The sequence below is a fragment of the Cotesia glomerata genome, linkage group LG2 (genome assembly GCF_020080835.1).
Source record: "Cotesia glomerata isolate CgM1 linkage group LG2, MPM_Cglom_v2.3, whole genome shotgun sequence".
NCBI classification, from domain to species: Eukaryota; Metazoa; Arthropoda; class Insecta; order Hymenoptera; family Braconidae; genus Cotesia; species Cotesia glomerata.
Window position 1 is genome coordinate 26,859,183 of NC_058159.1, and position 17,397 is coordinate 26,876,579.

The 17,397-nt window shown below is 29.1% G+C and overlaps 2 protein-coding genes across 3 annotated transcripts in view; both read left to right on the forward strand.

Annotated features, from left to right (window-relative positions):
• Positions 1-14: 14 nt before the first annotated feature.
• LOC123259702 (KICSTOR complex protein ITFG2-like) lies at positions 15-7,564 on the forward strand. 2 transcript variants are annotated; one of them, XM_044720346.1, is made up of 8 exons: positions 15-161; positions 611-815; positions 1,088-1,362; positions 1,921-2,621; positions 2,709-2,943; positions 4,500-4,939; positions 5,684-6,381; positions 7,237-7,564. In XM_044720346.1, exons 1-6 carry the CDS (start codon positions 15-17, stop codon positions 4,686-4,688), a joined length of 1,752 nt encoding a protein of 583 aa, XP_044576281.1. In that variant the 3' UTR covers positions 4,689-4,939; positions 5,684-6,381; positions 7,237-7,564. The 2 variants fall into 2 exon arrangements, with proteins under 2 accessions (XP_044576281.1, XP_044576282.1); XM_044720347.1 differs by having other exon boundaries at positions 4,500-4,856.
• Positions 7,565-13,108: 5,544 nt separating this feature from the next.
• LOC123259706 (homeobox protein OTX2-like) overlaps positions 13,109-17,397 on the forward strand; it is a 62,755-nt gene continuing 58,466 nt past the window's right edge. Inside the window, exon 1 of the mRNA XM_044720361.1 lies at positions 13,109-13,262. The gene's annotated coding sequence lies outside the window, so the exon portion shown is untranslated. The remainder of the gene's footprint in view (positions 13,263-17,397) is intronic.

Here is a 17,397-nt window from a genome sequence, read left to right on the forward strand (position 1 = left end):
TATATAATTGAGCGATGAGGGCTGTTAATTTTGTTCAGAGACTGCAGTGGGATATTAATGGCAATGTTCTGACTCATGGAATTGTCATTGGTGACGTTGACAATGATGGAGACAATGAATTAGTCGTTGGTACTTCAGAAGGAGATCTCTACATTTTTAAAGTAATTTTATATATTATTTTATTTTTATTATTGTTATTATTTTATTATTTATTTATTTATTAATCAACATAAACCTACCGACAATATACATCAATAGAAATTATTTAAAATTAAATAACATTAATTAATTAATTTAAATAAATATAAAAAATTTTTATTAAAAATAACATTAATTAATTAAAAAAAAAAAAAAAATTTATTAGAATTTAATTAAAGAAAAAAAAAAACGAGAAAAAGTCTGTGTAATTTCTACGTAAATGAGTAATTGTTGTTTAACATTTGATATAAATGCACTGAATATGCCACCGTGAAATTCCATTTCGCCATTTAGATTGTTCACAAGGTTTACTATTCTGTTATGTGGTCCATTCACCACATAACTTTTTGTTGACTTAATTGTTTTCAGGAATCTTTTACGCCTCAACATTATATAAAATTTAATTTTACAGGGAACTGAAGTCTGGCATAAGACAACTGGACTAGGATTGATATCCTGCGTCGCTATAGGTGATATTTTTAATTATGGACGAAATGCATTGGTTGTAGTATGTGGCGATGGTTGGGTTCACATTTATTACAGTCCACGGTCAGTTAATCCCAGTATAAATTCTACTTATTCACAAGTCATTAATAAAGAGTTTTTAGATAAAATGGGTGAGTAATAAGTAATAAAAATGTACTTTAAAATTCAGCTCCATATAATAGGTATTGACAGTACTTATTTTTTATGAGAATTAATTTAGCAGATATTTAATCATTTTTAACAGATAAATTATGGCAAAAAAAAAAAAAAAAATTGACATGTAAAAATTAAAAAAAAATAAAAAATGCAATTTTTAAAAAATAATATTTTGTCAAAAATTCTTATATTAAATAAAATAAAAAAATTATCAAGTCTGCTAATTTTAATATCATTTATTTTTTAGGTGGAATTAATTTTGACCACTTTTCAAGTTCCACGGAGTCGGATCAACTGTCTAGTAAAATGGAGTGTGTACATTTACAGAGAATTCCTACAAATACAAAATTTATTCTGATCGCAGATGTAGACCGTGATGGTGCTAATGAAATGATTCTCGGATTAACAGATCGTGTTGTTAGGTCTTACAGATGGTCGAGTAACGCCGATTTAGGTACTGGTAAACTTATTGGATTAAATAAATGGGAGTGTGCTAATCAAATTGGCACTGTAACACTCCAGGTAATTTTTTTTACTTAAAATTTTTTTAATTTATTTTGCATGCCTTAAGCGTGAGCGTAGGTATGCTCTACTCTCACCTAAAAATCAAGATCCTGTGTTTCGTCACAATTTTTATACTGTACTAGTTGTTACTGACCCGTTTCGCTGAGCACTTTATAGAATTGCATTTTTAGATTTAGTCTTGAAATTTAATTGGAGATTGGAAATTTAATTGATTTGCACAGATTCTAAATGAGCATTAAAAATTTTAGTTAGAGTCATTGCAAGTCTCATAAGTGAAGTTGAAATCTGTTTAGCTTCAAGTGCGAAGAAATTTTCTGTTATCTAAAATTTTCTCAGTGACATCAATTTTTTATAGAAAATAAATTTAACACGTTTTTTACGAATTCTATTTAGATAAATAGCCAAATTTATTTTTCACATATCTAGTGTTTGGAAAATGCATTCATTTTAATCTGTAGTGTTTGTAGTTTTGACGTCAACTTTAGTCAAAGGAACCCTATTTTGCTTATAAATATATATATATAGATTATATTAAAAATTTTTTTTAATTTTCAGCATATGAGTGACGGCACTCCGACATTACTAGTAGCTCAACCAGGAGGTACATTTATGCGTATAAAATGTAACCGAGATGACTGCGAACTAAGAGATGATGATTCCAAGAGCGAAGCAGCTGCAAGTTGCGTTGATTATCAAACTCTGGGAATCTCCAGAATGCGAAACCCGAATATCTCAACTGCCATTATCGGAAACTTGGAACCTGGTACCACAAAATATCTAGTCTCCGATGAATCACCACCAAAATTCGTGCCAAAAGACACTAGTGTTAAGCATACATTTGAAAGTTCAACAAAAGAGAAGAAGGAATTCAAAACAGGATCCCTTGAATTCAAACGTAACTACTCGCAGCTAGACACTCGGAAGCGAAGCTTAGACGAGGGTGTAGGCAAAAGAGATAACATTATTCGCGAGCCCACAAGAGTTGACGAAGGAAGTTCTGATGTTGATCAAGTCGATGGCAATGTACTTGGTGGGAACATTATCCTAGGAGACTTTGAAAGCAATTCGCCTAAAAAATCCGTCTTACCAACGTATGATGATTTCTCACATACCAAACTCAGTTCTGATGAATCAACGCAAGAAGCCGTCGATGTTAATGTTAATTCAAATGATAAAGTTATTATTAATAGCAAACCCTATGCGCTAGCCACTCTCGATGGTACAATTATGCTTGTTAAAGATGAAATTATTTTATGGTAATTAATCAATGTCTTAATTTATATAAAATTATTTCCTGTGTGTGTTTCTAAACCATTAATTTGTATTTTTATTTTTAATTGCAGGGCGATGCAAGTAGATCATTTGATATTCGCGTTATCGCGATTAGACGTAACGGGCGATGGTTCTGATAAAATAGTAGTGTGTGCTTGGGACGGACTCACTTATTTCCTCGATCAGGAGTGCAATTCCGTACGGTTTCAATTTGAAGAACCCGTGAGAGCTTTCTGCGCTGGAAATTACAGTTTGAGTGCCGGCACATCAACACCCAGCGTTGTTTACGCAACTTTTACTAATAAGGTAAAAAAAAAAATATGTATGTTTACCCAGAGTACACAGGTAAGAAGTGAAACTTCTTTATGATATCATTTTTCTACGATTTACAATTTCACGGAAATTGGGTCGATAAGGCTTAAGAAAAAAATTTTTTTCCGTATTAGATCAAAGCTATTTTAGTATTATAGCCATGCATACAAATAATATGAGTAATTCATTTTATCGTGGTCTTCCCGTGTAAAAATCATCTGATATCATGATGAGGTTCATTATGAATCTCATATTTTGACACAAATATGATGAGTAATAAATAAAATACTTATGTGAACGAATTTCTTTAAATAGTAAAATTTACATTTTTTCTGTTAATTAGAGGAAAAGTATAATAATTGAGAAAAGCAGTATTTTTATCATGCACTAGACTGTTAAACTACACTTACTTACTTTCTTTCTTGATTTTCTTAACTTAGAAGAGTATTTAGAAAAACACTATCTTGTTTTAAAAAAAATTTTTGACAATTTAAATCCTCTTAAAAATTTCTTTGAATTAATTAATTTGCATTATTTCCTGTATATATTTATGATTCAATAGTTTTATATAACGATTTAAAAAGGCTAACTATATCATTATGATTTTATGCAGATATGACCATCACTTTATTATGAATTTATGTTAACATCATAATGATTTCGTTATTAAATTACTAGAAATTTTCTTTATTTCTCCAACAGGAAAAATAAACATTTTATAATTTAGTTAAAAAAAAATTTGTCCCCATAAATATTTTACTTATTACGGGTATCAAATGGGTATTAATATGGCTTTTATATGAATCTCATATCTGTGTCAAAATATGATATTCATACTGAACCTCATCATGATATCAGATGATTTTTACACGGGTTATTATAGTTATTGTATTTCATCAATTATGGTCGCATCGTAATTACCATTGTTGTCATTATTTAGACTCTGCCATTATTTAATCTAAAAATTAGTTAATCAGTTCACAAAAATTATATAACGAACTTTAATATTCATATTTCATGTCATAACTTAGTAAAAATAATTCAAAGCAGATATTTAATAACTTACTCAATTACACAAATTATGAGTAAATAATTGGAATTATCTATTTAAAGTAATACAATTATATGATGACAGTTAATCTTGTAGACATGCTATGATTTTAGAGAATTCAAAATGAATAAATTAATCATTAGAAACGATTAATTAAAAAATATGTACGTATATATATTTTTATTTTCTAATTGTGTTTTGTTTTATTTTAAAATTATTATTTAATTTTTTTAAGAATATTTACTAGATTTATTCTTTACGCCGCTATACTGAACTTTAATAAAAAAAAAACATGACGCGTAACCGAAAATCGTGACGATTTTTTTTACATTATTATAAAATTTCTCTCATCCGTCAATAAAAAAGTTTCACTTAAAAAATAATTTAATAATTGCTCAACTCTTGATTTAATAATTAAAATAAATTCTAATATATGTTTCATCTTCATCAGAATAAAATTTTTTTGTTTTTTTAATATTATATTGAATTTTCTTTACAGATTTTTTTGTATTACGACGTAATGCTTCCAAGTATACTCGCCAAAGGCCTAGATCCGCTGGAGACTCTGTCACCGGAACAGAAAAAAATGATAGACAATTTATTCGGTGAATGCTCAGACTCTGAGAGAGACAAAAAGATGCAGCAACTCACTGAGTACTTATTATACGGAATGAAGGTTGACGAGTAAGGTCTGGTGTCCAATGTCTAGATGACGGTGTAAATTTAAAAAAATAATATATACATATAGATATATTGAAGTTTTATACATAAAAGAAGACTATAAATAAATAAAAATATATTAAGAAATATTATTTATTATTATAAAGGTTGCTGAAGAAAAATGTGAATGAAAAAGGTAAAAATTGTGGTAGATTAGAAAGATCTATTCTCGAGTGACAAAAGAAAAACAAGATCTATAGGCAGGATTTAAAAAATGAGGTAAAAGAAACGTTTATACAAATGATTGCGGGTGGAAGAAACCGGATTTAACGGATTATACGTTCATAATGTTACCCTCGAGTACTAACTCTTTCTTATCGTGATATTCGTTCTTCAGCGTCACAAATATAAGACATAAGTCGTATTTGTTTTGTTTATATTTCCGGGCTACCTTTGTTATTAAGTCAAAGTCATTCACCGAACACAGTACTAAATTTTAAAACTATTTATTTGTTTGTTTTATTTTTATTTTTTATTTTATTATAATTTTTTATCGAAAAAAAAAAAAAATGGTAATAATTCAGGATTTATTTTTAATAAAATTAAGTTTTTTAATGTGTTTTTTAAATCCGGAAATGAGTGAGAGCATGTGTGATATACATCGAACTTATGTTGACGTCTGTCACTTATCTAAATGGACAGCCGTAACTAAATGAGGGACAAAAGAGTCCATTAGAATTTGATGATGGTGTCAAATTGACTAGATTATTTATCTAATCCTTGAATCTATAACTAAATCCACAATCATTTGCATTTATAGTTGTGTTTAAGTCATCGTAATTTCATCATTGATATATCATTAATCATCACCTTGTGATTAACGAGTTGCAAAAAGAAAAAAAAGTATACTTATTATACTTAATCTAGTTTTTATTTAATTACATATAATTTTAAAAACATTTTAATCTAGTTTATTACTTTAATTTAATATTTAATATTTTTTTTTTTTTTTTTATGTTTTAGATTTATTTAAATTTATCTCTATTTAAATATGACAAAGTTACTATGAAATAAAAAGGATAAACGAGTAAGTCGTGACGTGACACCGACCAAAAATAAATAAAATGATAGAATATAAAAATATTATATTGTATATAGACAAGAATAAAATATAAAAAAAAAAAATTGAAAACGAAGAAGAAGAGTATAATCTTAACTGGAGAAAGACGTATGTTATAAAGGATCCCCTGTCGACCGCATTCCACGAGCCATTTTATTTTATTGGCCCGATACGAAGGGTGTCAAATGTAACACGACAACGGGCCCACCTACCTAATATATTACTCAGTGGGCCAGAGACCGGAGATCCACTTTGGACACCTAAACATAGGACTTGAATTTTGTATCAAGAATTTTAAAATAAAAAATAAAAAAATATAAATATACATTATATTTTCAGATACCCGTGAAAAAAGATACGGATTTTTATAAAAGGACACTACCAATACCTACTTTATACTCTATATACTATATACTATACCTAGTACAGCTCTTTCGAGTATTGTAAACTTGACATGACATATTTTTGACAGATTTTGTCTGATTTGGTGTCGAGTGACAGGTCTAAGGGGCTGGAAGCACCTAAGGTTTTTCTCGCGGTTGACGTCACGCGATCATAATCACGCAGGGTGTTTTAAAACGAAAGCAAGATAAGAACTATGGTATTTTTCTAAAATTTCATTCACTACACGGAAAAAAGTAAACTGTAATATTCACTCGGATTCCGGCTAATTTTTATAGTTTCAAACAGTAAAGCGGACATCGGGGTGGCAAAAATATAAATATTACAGAACTTAATGTAGAAAGTATAAAAGCCACAATTTATAATTTAATATCCACAATAAGTGATTAGTAGCTGTCACTATAGTAAATAACGACTCTTTTATCTTAAAAAATTACAGTTTCAAACAGTAAAAATTGCCATTTCTATAGTCGATATTATGAGGAGAAGGGGAACTCAGATGAAAAAGAAGTGGGTCTCACTCTGGAAGAATTTAACATTTGAAATAGTAAAAATTATACTTTTAAAATATACATTTTACCAGTCCAAGCAAGTCAATAATTACAGTTTGATTTTTAGCATTGTGTTTAAAATTTACCATTTTACTTTATAAATATTGACGTTGCTTGTATTAGAAATTTACTAACTTTATTTTATACTTTTTACATATCATAAGATCATTTTTTAGGTACGAAATGATAAATATCAAAGTCTGAATTCTTAATTATTATACTTTAACATTTTAGAAATTTACATAGCGAATATTACTGCTTGAAATAGTATTTTCTTCCATGTAAAGAGTAAATTGTAACGATTAAATTGTAAACATTATAAAGTGAATAGTAAAATGACGATTTTACTGTTTGAAATGGTAATTTTTAGCAGTTGATTATAACTTATTATAAATCGACTGTTATTTATTACAGTTTACTTTTTTCCGTGTAAAATTTTAAATCAAAAAACATTATCATTGTAAATTGTAATAATAATAATATAAATTATTATTGTTATTTAGCATTGTTATTCAATATGATGACAAGTAAATGACGGTATACATGATGTCCTATTGTTGTGTGGACTATACTCGTGTACCTCGCAATTCTTTCTGTTTGGAAACGTGTCCAGATCATTCCATAGAGACTGGAGATGTTGCCAGGGGCGTTTCCATTCATTCGTCAGATTTTTTATTATATTCCCACTTATTCTTGGTGGATCGTCTCAATTCGTACACAACACACATCTTATTTTGTCCTGGCTCTAAAGCTCCAGCCCAGAGCAACATAGATCCTTACTTATACTCACATTTATTATATGCCCATGTGTATGCATTATAGGGCCCAATACCGAATAATAGCTGTCGCTGAAGGCAAGTCAGTTTGTTGACGACTTGAGAACATCCGTAAGATATATAAATATATATCTATACTGAAATTTGATATTTAATTCAATTTATATCTAACAATCCGTGATATGTTGTGATCTTGTTTTTTTTTTAAGTCAAACATGAAAACTAAAACTTTGTTTTTTCTTACAGATTCTATTTGGTCTGATGTCAAAAAGCTTTAAGATTTTACTGTAAATATTACGACTGGTTTATTTTGAAGATTTTTTCAAATTTGCCTTATAGAACAAAAATTTACAGTCTACAGGCTACATTGATTAATATATTTTGCATCGAAAAATTCATTTGATTTAAAAGACAAATTTTTGAACTAAGAAAATTATTTTGAAGAATGTAATCTCTTGAATCAAGATAAAAATATTTAAATCAAAATAAATTTTATATTTGATAATAATCTATATTATTAAGAGAATAAGAAAAATTTTGTTTCCAGGATAGTCATATGATAAAATCGGTTATTTTAGTGAAATTTAGTGTCATTGCAAAGGTCTTGATTTGAATTTGTGCCTTTTCAAGGTTTCATTTAATTCTCACTGATAGTCAATTTATTATGATAAATATTTAGGCTGCATTTGAAAATTCTCTATCTCTAGATACATAATTGAGAAATTACCTTGTATCTTGTGAAAAATTGACATTTTTAAAGATATAAGCTCATCCCGATGTTACACTCATCGAGACCTTTTATTTGAGTACCCACATCAATTTTTCATATATTAATATATATTATATTTATCTATATATGAAAAATATGTCAAAATGCATGTGGGTACTCAAATGAAAGCTTTTGATGAGAGTAACATCGGGATGAGTTTATATCTTTAAAAATGTCAATAGTTCTCAAGATAAAAGGTAATTTCTTAATTATGTTAAATTGCATTGTAATTTTTTAACTATTGACATTTTTAAAGATATTAGCTCATCCCGATGTTCCACTCATCAAGAGCTTTCATTTGAGTACCCACATGCATTTTGATATATTTTTCATATATTTATATATAATATATATAAATATATGAAAAATTGATGTGGGTACTCAAATGAAAGGTCTCGATGAGTGTAATGTCGGGATGAGCTTATATCTTTAAAAATGTCAATAGTTAAGAAAGTACAGTACAATTTAACATAATTAAGAAACGACCTTTTATCTTGTGAAATATTGACATTTTTAAAGATATAAGCTCATCCCGACATTACACTCCTCGAAACTTTTCATTTGAGTACGCACATCAATTTTTCATATATTTATATTTATCATATATATGTATCTATGAAAAATATGTCAAAATGCATGTGGGTATTCAAATGAAAGCTCTTGATGAGTGTAACATCGGGATGAGCTTATATCTTCAAAAACGACAATATTTAAGAAAATACAGTGCAATTTAACAAAAGTCATTATTTAATGAAGCAAAATTTTAATTATTTATAGTTCACAAGTCACGGCAGTCTCATAGCGACTTTGAAACTTTAGTTTGAGGACTTTTAATGACTTAAGCTTTTTTCTCAAGATTCAAGTTAACTTTTTTTTTTAGTGAATTTAAAAAAAAAATTGAAAGAAAAAAAAATAGATTGTTTACTGAAAAATGCAACAAAAAAAAAAATAGGATTAAAATTTTCGCAATAATTGTTTTTTAAAATAGAACAGCCGATTAAAAATATTTTATCAAAATGAAACCGAGTGGTTTTATGAATATCAACGTTTACTTCAAATCGCATCGCATATGATATTAATATAAAAACACATAAAATATATGTTTTAAAATATTTTTATCCACATAAAAAGGTAAAAGGTAATGCCTATTTATAAAGGTGATTACTCGAAAAAGAGAAAAAAAAATAAATAAAGCGTCAGCATAAAAAACAACGTTTGATATTTTATTATTAAATGAATTTTTTTATTTTTTTCAGTCATGCAGCATTACCTTCGCACTGGGTACTGGGTCATGCGTTTGTTCACAAAAATGAAAAGTATGTGTACGTATTATGATGGTGCGGGATACGGCTTATTGGCGACAATACCCATGAACCCCATGGCCTTATAAAAGCATATAATACTCCCCGCTAACGTGAAAATTATTCTGTCAAACATTCGGCCGTCGGATTAGCTTCCATCGTGGATGACGAGTAGACTGGTATGTATGTGTACTTATATCCGTATACAACTCACATAAATGTGTATGTATATATGTATGGATAAGGGGGGTATAAAGGCACCCACGAATGGAAATGGAAGAGACTCTTATATATATTAACGACACAACAGCTAAACCGTAGTGCCTTCTATTCGTATATTGCAAGAGTAGCTTTTGCTCTTACACAGATTTCTACTCTCTTTCTCTCCAGCATCCTCCATTGTCAATTTTACATCTTTATTGTATAAATATATATACAGTCACAGGATCGTGTAGCGATGACGGACATGAGCTTTGGCACCGGCCAGATGTCCCTTTTCCACGAATAGGAGGAGTGAGTTTGTTAAATCTAACAATTGTGACAAACTTGTCAATTGCTTGTTTCAATCAAAATATTATTATAATTCTTTACATTTATTTTATTATTTATCATAAACAAGTTTTCTTATTTTTATTATACTCAAATTATTTTTACAGTATGTACGCATATATTTATTTTATTTATTATTTATATGAATGCTCCTTTGTGCAATTCGTCATGACAAACCTCAACAAAAGTTAAATGGTTTTAACGCGATAGTAAAAATACTGCCCACTCGTAACTACAAATAGTCGATAAAAATAACAAATATATAAACATATATATCGAAAATATGAATATCTACGGTTTACTTCCTTTACTTCATATTTATTTGTTTGCGTTTATATTTCAAGAAGATAATGCTCTTGCTTTTCTCGGTAGACTGCATATAATATGTACTTGCATTTTCCTAAATAATGACTGCGACAATAATAATAATATCAAACATGCTCTATGTATTTTATATCAAAATAATAGGCCCTGGTTTAATGCAAGTAAATATTCGAGTTTATTTAGATTTTTAAAACTTTTGTGTTCGATGTAATGCTCGGTTATTTAAGTTTTCCTTCTTTCTTTATATTTATAGATAAATTTATTTTTTGATTCAGTATTTTAACAATTTAATAGTTGTAAAATATTATTATTTTTCAATAAATCATTATTGGTAAAAAATAAATTAATAATAATAACTAAAAAAATAATTCATCAAAAAATTTCCACATCAAAAATAAATTAACTTGGTTAGTTAATTTTCACCTAATATTCCAAATAATAAATTTTTTTTAAATGTTTTATTTCATCCTTAAATATAATTAGTTGAAATTTCACTTATTTAAATAGTATAAATATGAAAAGTACATTAAAATTATAGTAATTTTTAAATAAATCTAATAAAAATTTAGTAATTCTACAAGCTTTATGTTTAAATTAGATTTAGATTTAAGTTTAGATTTATTAATTTATGCCAAGGCGCAACAGCCAAATAGCAAATATAAAACAATACAATATTTACAGTATTTACATTGAAGTAGAGTCTTAAAATTAGATTATTCTATATAAACTTAACGAATTTATTACTCTACGAACGAAAGTACGATAAATACACAGAAAAACAATTAACTTGAATCAAGAGAAAAATTCTTAAACCAAGAAAATAATTTTGAAGAGTTTCATTGTCTTGGATCGAGACGAAAAATTCTTGAATGAAGTCAAATTTACTTAAACCAAGAAAAATTTCTTAGTTTAAGAATTTTTCTACTCAAATCAACAAGATAAAATTCTTCAAAATTATTTACTTGATTCAAGTTAATTTTTTTTTCTGTGTAATAATAAATTAGTATAACTAGATAAATTAATTATTTTTTACAAATTTAAAATCAATTTCTCTCCATAATTAAATAAATTTTTAATTATTCATTTCTAATACATCGCTCACAAAATTTTCTAACAACTAACATAAAATCATAAATGAAAATTCTAGTAAATTATAACATAAAACATAAAACAGTGTAGTTCGACAAAAAAAGATATTAATAAGCCATTGCCTGAGGAGTGAGTCAATGCATATGCATATTGCAAGTACATTATTATTTATAGTCTACCTCAGAGACTCAGATAGCAAGTAGATGAAAAATATATAAGAGCACTCAAGTCTAGATAAAGACAGTACCGTACACACTATAATAGTAAGTTATCTCAAGTATGCGCATTGCCTATCCGTAATAGTACATTAGTACCAACAAATACATCCACACAAGTCCTCCTTTTTACAGAGGACCAATAAAAAGGTTCCTCAATTCACCCTTTCTCCTTCTCGGTCTTTCTCATTCTCGGCACTCCTCTGCACCCAGCTTCCATAATATAACCGTACACAGTCCATCTTCCGAGTGGATCCGAGCGTTTCACCCTTTTTTATTTTTTTATCTTTCGCTCATGAATTCCCCTTCTCCTTGCCGAGGTTCGAATAAAAAAGCCCCTTCTCAGCTCCGTATTTTCCCCAGCTTTTCGCCCTTCACCCTTCATCCTTCAACCCCTTTATCAAGAACCCCACCCGGTAACTATGCCGTCTCCTTTACCCCCGTCTCGATATCTCGCGAATTATTTCCACGAAATGACAATCAAGGGCGGCTCTCGACCACGCCCTGGAAGCTTCCGGTTATCCAATGGTGTTCCGGGTAAGTGGCCATTTTGGTCCATTCGGAGGCTGCGCTGATTTCGCGTCGATTACTCGCTTGCTTTTTTCACCTTTTATTTCCAATCTCTGGTCTTTCTCCCACAGATTGAGACGCTGGAGCCGGAGCGGAGGCTGATGCTGATGCTGGACTCTCTCTCTCTCTCTCTCTCTCTTTACGATGCTATCTATCTGTGTGTGTGACGAAGCAGGAGCCCCTCTTTTGGGCGCGTGTGTGGATAAGTAAGGTTGGTCCTTTCCCACCTTGTTATCAGCGGTTCGCGGTTGGCTCCCAGATAAACGGGAAGGGATACGTCGGCGGTAGGAACCTCTCCCTCATTATCGTCGTGTGTGTAAACAGCGCTCGTGACGGTGGTACCAAGAAATAAGCGCGAGCTGAGAGAGAGAAAGCGAGCCAGCAGCCGAGATCCGTTCGCGACCGCGACAGGGCGAGTTTAACGTTTTCGAGCTGCCTATTATTAATATTATAAGTATTATCAAATTATTTTAAGTATAATTATAAATATTGTTAGTTGTATATGTTGGTTTTTAATACATGCAGTTAGAATTTTGAAAACTCGCGGTTAAACTGGACTGACTCGGGAAAGAGTTTTCGGAATTCCGCGGTGTGACGGCAAGACGTACCGAGGATTTCTCAGAAAGAGTTTCCGTTTTAGTGGGGGAGGGAGAGGGAAATTGCACATTGAGACGGCGCGAAGAAGGGGAAATAGTTTTTAATATTTAAGGGTTATATGTAAGGTTTATGTTTAGGAAATTTGTTTTTCGGGTTTCATGGATTTTTAAATAAATTTTTGTTTAACTCCTGTGACGCTCGCGGATTTTTATTGTTTCGTTAAGAAACTGTGACCGCGAGTGAGTTTTTGAGACTTTCGGAGCCGAGTTGTTTGTATTTTTTGATGAGAAAGTGACTCCTTTGGAGCAAGAGGTTTCGAGGATACATTATTTTCGGAAGGTAAGAACTTATTTTTAAATCGTTGGTTTCTTTTGCAGAAAATTGATTTTTTTAAGCAAATGAATTTTTTATCAACTAGTTTTTAATTTTTTTTTAAGACAGTTTTTGTTCTTCTACTTTTTGGGATTCTAGATTTTTTTTTTGTTTATTAATAAATTATAATTAGGGCCAAGACTTTCGCAGTTGTTTAAATGAGCACTCATATGTTTAAACTTAAATTTGAACAAAGAAAAAACGCCAACTTCCTGGATCTAATTATAATAGGAATTTTTTTGGAAACGATCGATACACAGTAAAAAAATTTTCATCAAATTTAACACAAATATTTATGTTACTGACTGTTTTTACACAAACTAATATTAATTACACATTCTAGTGTGTTAAATCAACACATGAGAATGTAAAATTCTACACACTATGGTGTAATATTCTACACAAAAATTTTTACAATTTACACAATGAAGAAAAATTTTTTACTGTGTATCTATACCAAAATTCAAAAATTTTATATTTCACGAAGTTTGAATCTTAATATTTTATAACTATGTACTCTAAAAATTAAAAAAATTAAATATTATTTATTAAGTAATTGTTTAATTTTATGAAATTCAATAATAAAATATTTATAGAGTATATATGTAGTATTTTTTACATGTAATAAAACAAACAAATTAAAAAATAAAATTTTCAAAAATTTCAATCTAATCTTTTTTAATTTTTTTTCTGTCAAAATATTGAAATAAAAAAAATTTTTTCTTTATTAATTATTCTATATTTATTAAACTTTAAGAAAAAATTTACTTAATAATTCAAAATAATTCTCTCCATCGTTAAAAAAAAAACTTTGAAGCTAAACAGTTACCATATATTCTCTTTATAAGAAAAAAAAAATTTTTTTCCTCGTCTATTTTAAATTCAAATAAAAACAGTAGCGACATATTTTGAAATGTATACAAAATACTCCCACAAAACAATTAATTAACACATCCGGAGTTACCGTCTAAGGAGTGTGTCGCCTTTATATCATGTTATAATCTTCCTTTCAATTATAAATAAATTTATTTATCTTATTAAGCCCAGCATCCATCGCAGTCTCCCTTTTAATTCCGGTGCATTTTCCAAGCACGCAATGTCATTGCTGCTAATCATCCTTATTGTATCTTTCATCCGAGTTTTTTAAAATCATTCTTACTAACTCGTTTCTTCATTTATATATAATAACTACAAATAAATATAAATGAATATTCCAAATAAGTATACCGTTAATTTTGGTTGAAACTTTTTTACAATTGAACTTTCGTTTCATGATAATTAAATATTAAACTTTACATAAATATCAACATGTTTAATATCGTACCGAAAATAATTTTTGAATAATAATTAATAAATTTCCTTAAAGCTGCCGCGAATTTTACTTTTAATTTTTTTTTTATTTATTGCTGTTATCTAACAAAATTTCACAAGCGCGTGAACATTATTGTTATACTAGTGTTGCTGCCATAAACGGTGTAACGTATAATAGCAGGGAAGATTATAAAATATTTAATGGGTGTGTTATAACATGTATATAAATGCATCACATCCCAGCGGAATGCCCCGCGGAGTTAGACATGAAGACGTCACTCAGGAATGAGAATACTGCAGCGACGGGGTCAACCTCGACTCGGAACCGTGTAAAAATACCTGGTGTTTATAGGTAGTAATATATGTATACAATTCACGACCGACATATTCAAAAAAACTCTTGAAATATTTTTTTTTATTTTTTATTTCACGTGATAAATAATAACAGAAGGAAGAAGGAATAAATAAAAATTCTGCAGTTCTGTGAGTCAGCAAAATGAAACTATGAGTCAAAGGCTAAGGCGTATTTCATTCGTTAAAAAAAAAAAGGATTTTTTTATTGTAAATATTGAACTCGAAATTTCTCATTCAATATTAATGTTGAACTTTGAACTTTGTCAACTTTATTAAATTGATGGCGGGTCTACTATTCTATATTATTTGAGTATAGATACTATATTACAATAAATAATAAAAACTAAATATTATATTTATGAGATTTATAATTAAGGATCAAGTTTAAAAAGTGCTAAGTATTACGAGATTGTAAATCTTGAATAAATAATGTAGATTTAAATTTCGAGTGTCATTTTGTGTTTAGTGTTGATATTGAGGGACAGATTATGCCTGACGATCCTGTCATAAATTACACCCTGAGCAGTTAGCTTCACGTTATACCCAATCTCTAGGCTCAGATTGTCGAGTCTAGGAGTGTCTTATTTTTTTTTTTAAGTTTGTGATTTATTTCGATAGATTTTCTGAAAATACACATACAATAAGAATTTATCTGTTAAGTACTTATTTTACTGAGAAGTTATCACATTTTTGATAATGAGCTTTGTAAAAAATTATTGTTTTTTTTTTGTTATGTTTGTTTAATTTTTACTGTTAGTTAATTACCATCGGACTAACCGTCTGTAGAAATACTGTGTGGGAGTAATTATAAGCCATAAGTTGGGCGCTAAACAATTTTTGGGTTTTTTTTTTTGAAGATATTGATTTTCTTTATGAATATTGAATTAAAAAAAAGTTTTTTTTTAATTGAAATTTAATAATAAAAATTTTTTTTTTCAAAAATAAAAAATTATTTATTTATTAAAAAAAATTTTGTGATTTTTGTAAATCTTACCATAAAAAAATGATTGCTATTTTTCCGGTTATAAGTACAAAGAAAATTTTATTTTTCCTACTAAAAAGTCATTTTATAAAAAACGTCAGCTTCAAAAAATTTTTTAATAGAAAAACCCGATTTTACAAAGATTATTTTAATCTCTCTATTTTCCATGAAATTGAAAATTTTCAAAAAAAAGGGAAGTTTCGGTTCATTTTCAAATGTCAAGTTTTTAACAACCAAATGTCGGCGCTTTTTAAGTCCATCAAGAAATCGTTTTCATTTCTGATGGACATCATTCAGGTATTCAATTTTCAAAACTACCGCGAAGAGATGAATTTTAATTCAATTTATTTCTTACAACTAAATTATATTCACCAAAAGCTCCAGTTAAAGTAACATTATCTCCCACACTTATTATATACATCCAATTTTTGATAAAATCAGTCGCTTTGTAAATAAAAAAATTCTCTAATTTTTTTGAGGTGAACTTCCTCAAAATAACGAGCTGAAATAACTAAAAAAATAAATCTCTCATTCATGTATTTATATTTATAAAGTATTATCCAAATAGTGAATAATAAATAGAAAAATATCATTTATACTAATACTAATAATAATCTCTTGTCAAGTGTTGACACTATTTCTGAGTAAAGAATTAGTTTCTCGTTTTCAGTGTATATAATAATATAACATAAAGAGTAGAGCAGTTTTAAAGTTTCAAAAATTGGTGTATACATGTCTTGATCTTGAAAACACATTATTATGCGTATAAGTCTCAAATAATGGGACTAAGGCGTTTTAGTCTTGAACTTCCGGCAGTTTGTAAATATACATGTTCCGAAAAACTAACGGCATCCCTACTTAAAACTAAACTAAGACAACTTTTCTCCGCAGTTCAGCCCAAGTTCTTTCACTTTCAAAGTTATAGGTATATAATGAGGGTATATATATGAGGTCTATGGTACTTTTGTCGGAAAATGATCAATGCCGTTTGTGTTGAGGAAAAATAAGAGGGTTGTTTCTCGCTGAAAGATGATGTGCGGATGACAAGTGCTCAAATATCCGTGTAAACCCGGTTGAAAAAGCAGACATATATATAACAGAAAATCACTGAGTATGTATATAGTAATAGCTTGCAGAGTGGGTATGGGATGAAGAGAAAGAGAATAAGAAACCAACAGGGAATAGGGAAGATTGTGAGTGTAAGTGCAGGCAAAACCGAATGAAAACCAAAAGTAAAAAGAAGAGAGGAGAATATTTAGGCTCTTGAGTGGCGTAGACACAGATAGAGGTCTACTTTAGTTGGTCGTACGACAGAAGGTCTAGAAAAAACGTACCTAAACCAAAACCACAACACGGACCCCCCTGGTTTAGCTAATAATCACTTTTCTTTGTCATGTTAGAAAACAGCCTTTCTGCGGATCAGTAGGGAGCACGGGCTCTATGGGAGCACACCCA

What these genes read in the sequence shown, in the direction of transcription:
- LOC123259702 (XM_044720346.1), top strand. Translation starts at nt 15, where the DNA reads ATGAGGGCTGTTAATTTTGTTCAGAGACTGCAGTGGGATATTAATGGC. An exon ending in TTGGCACTGTAACACTCCAG is followed by an intron (nt 1,363 to 1,920) that starts GTAATTTTTTTT and finishes TTTAATTTTCAG; the next exon opens with CATATGAGTGACGGCACTCC. An exon ending in AAAGATGAAATTATTTTATG is followed by an intron (nt 2,622 to 2,708) that starts GTAATTAATCAA and finishes TTTTAATTGCAG; the next exon opens with GGCGATGCAAGTAGATCATT.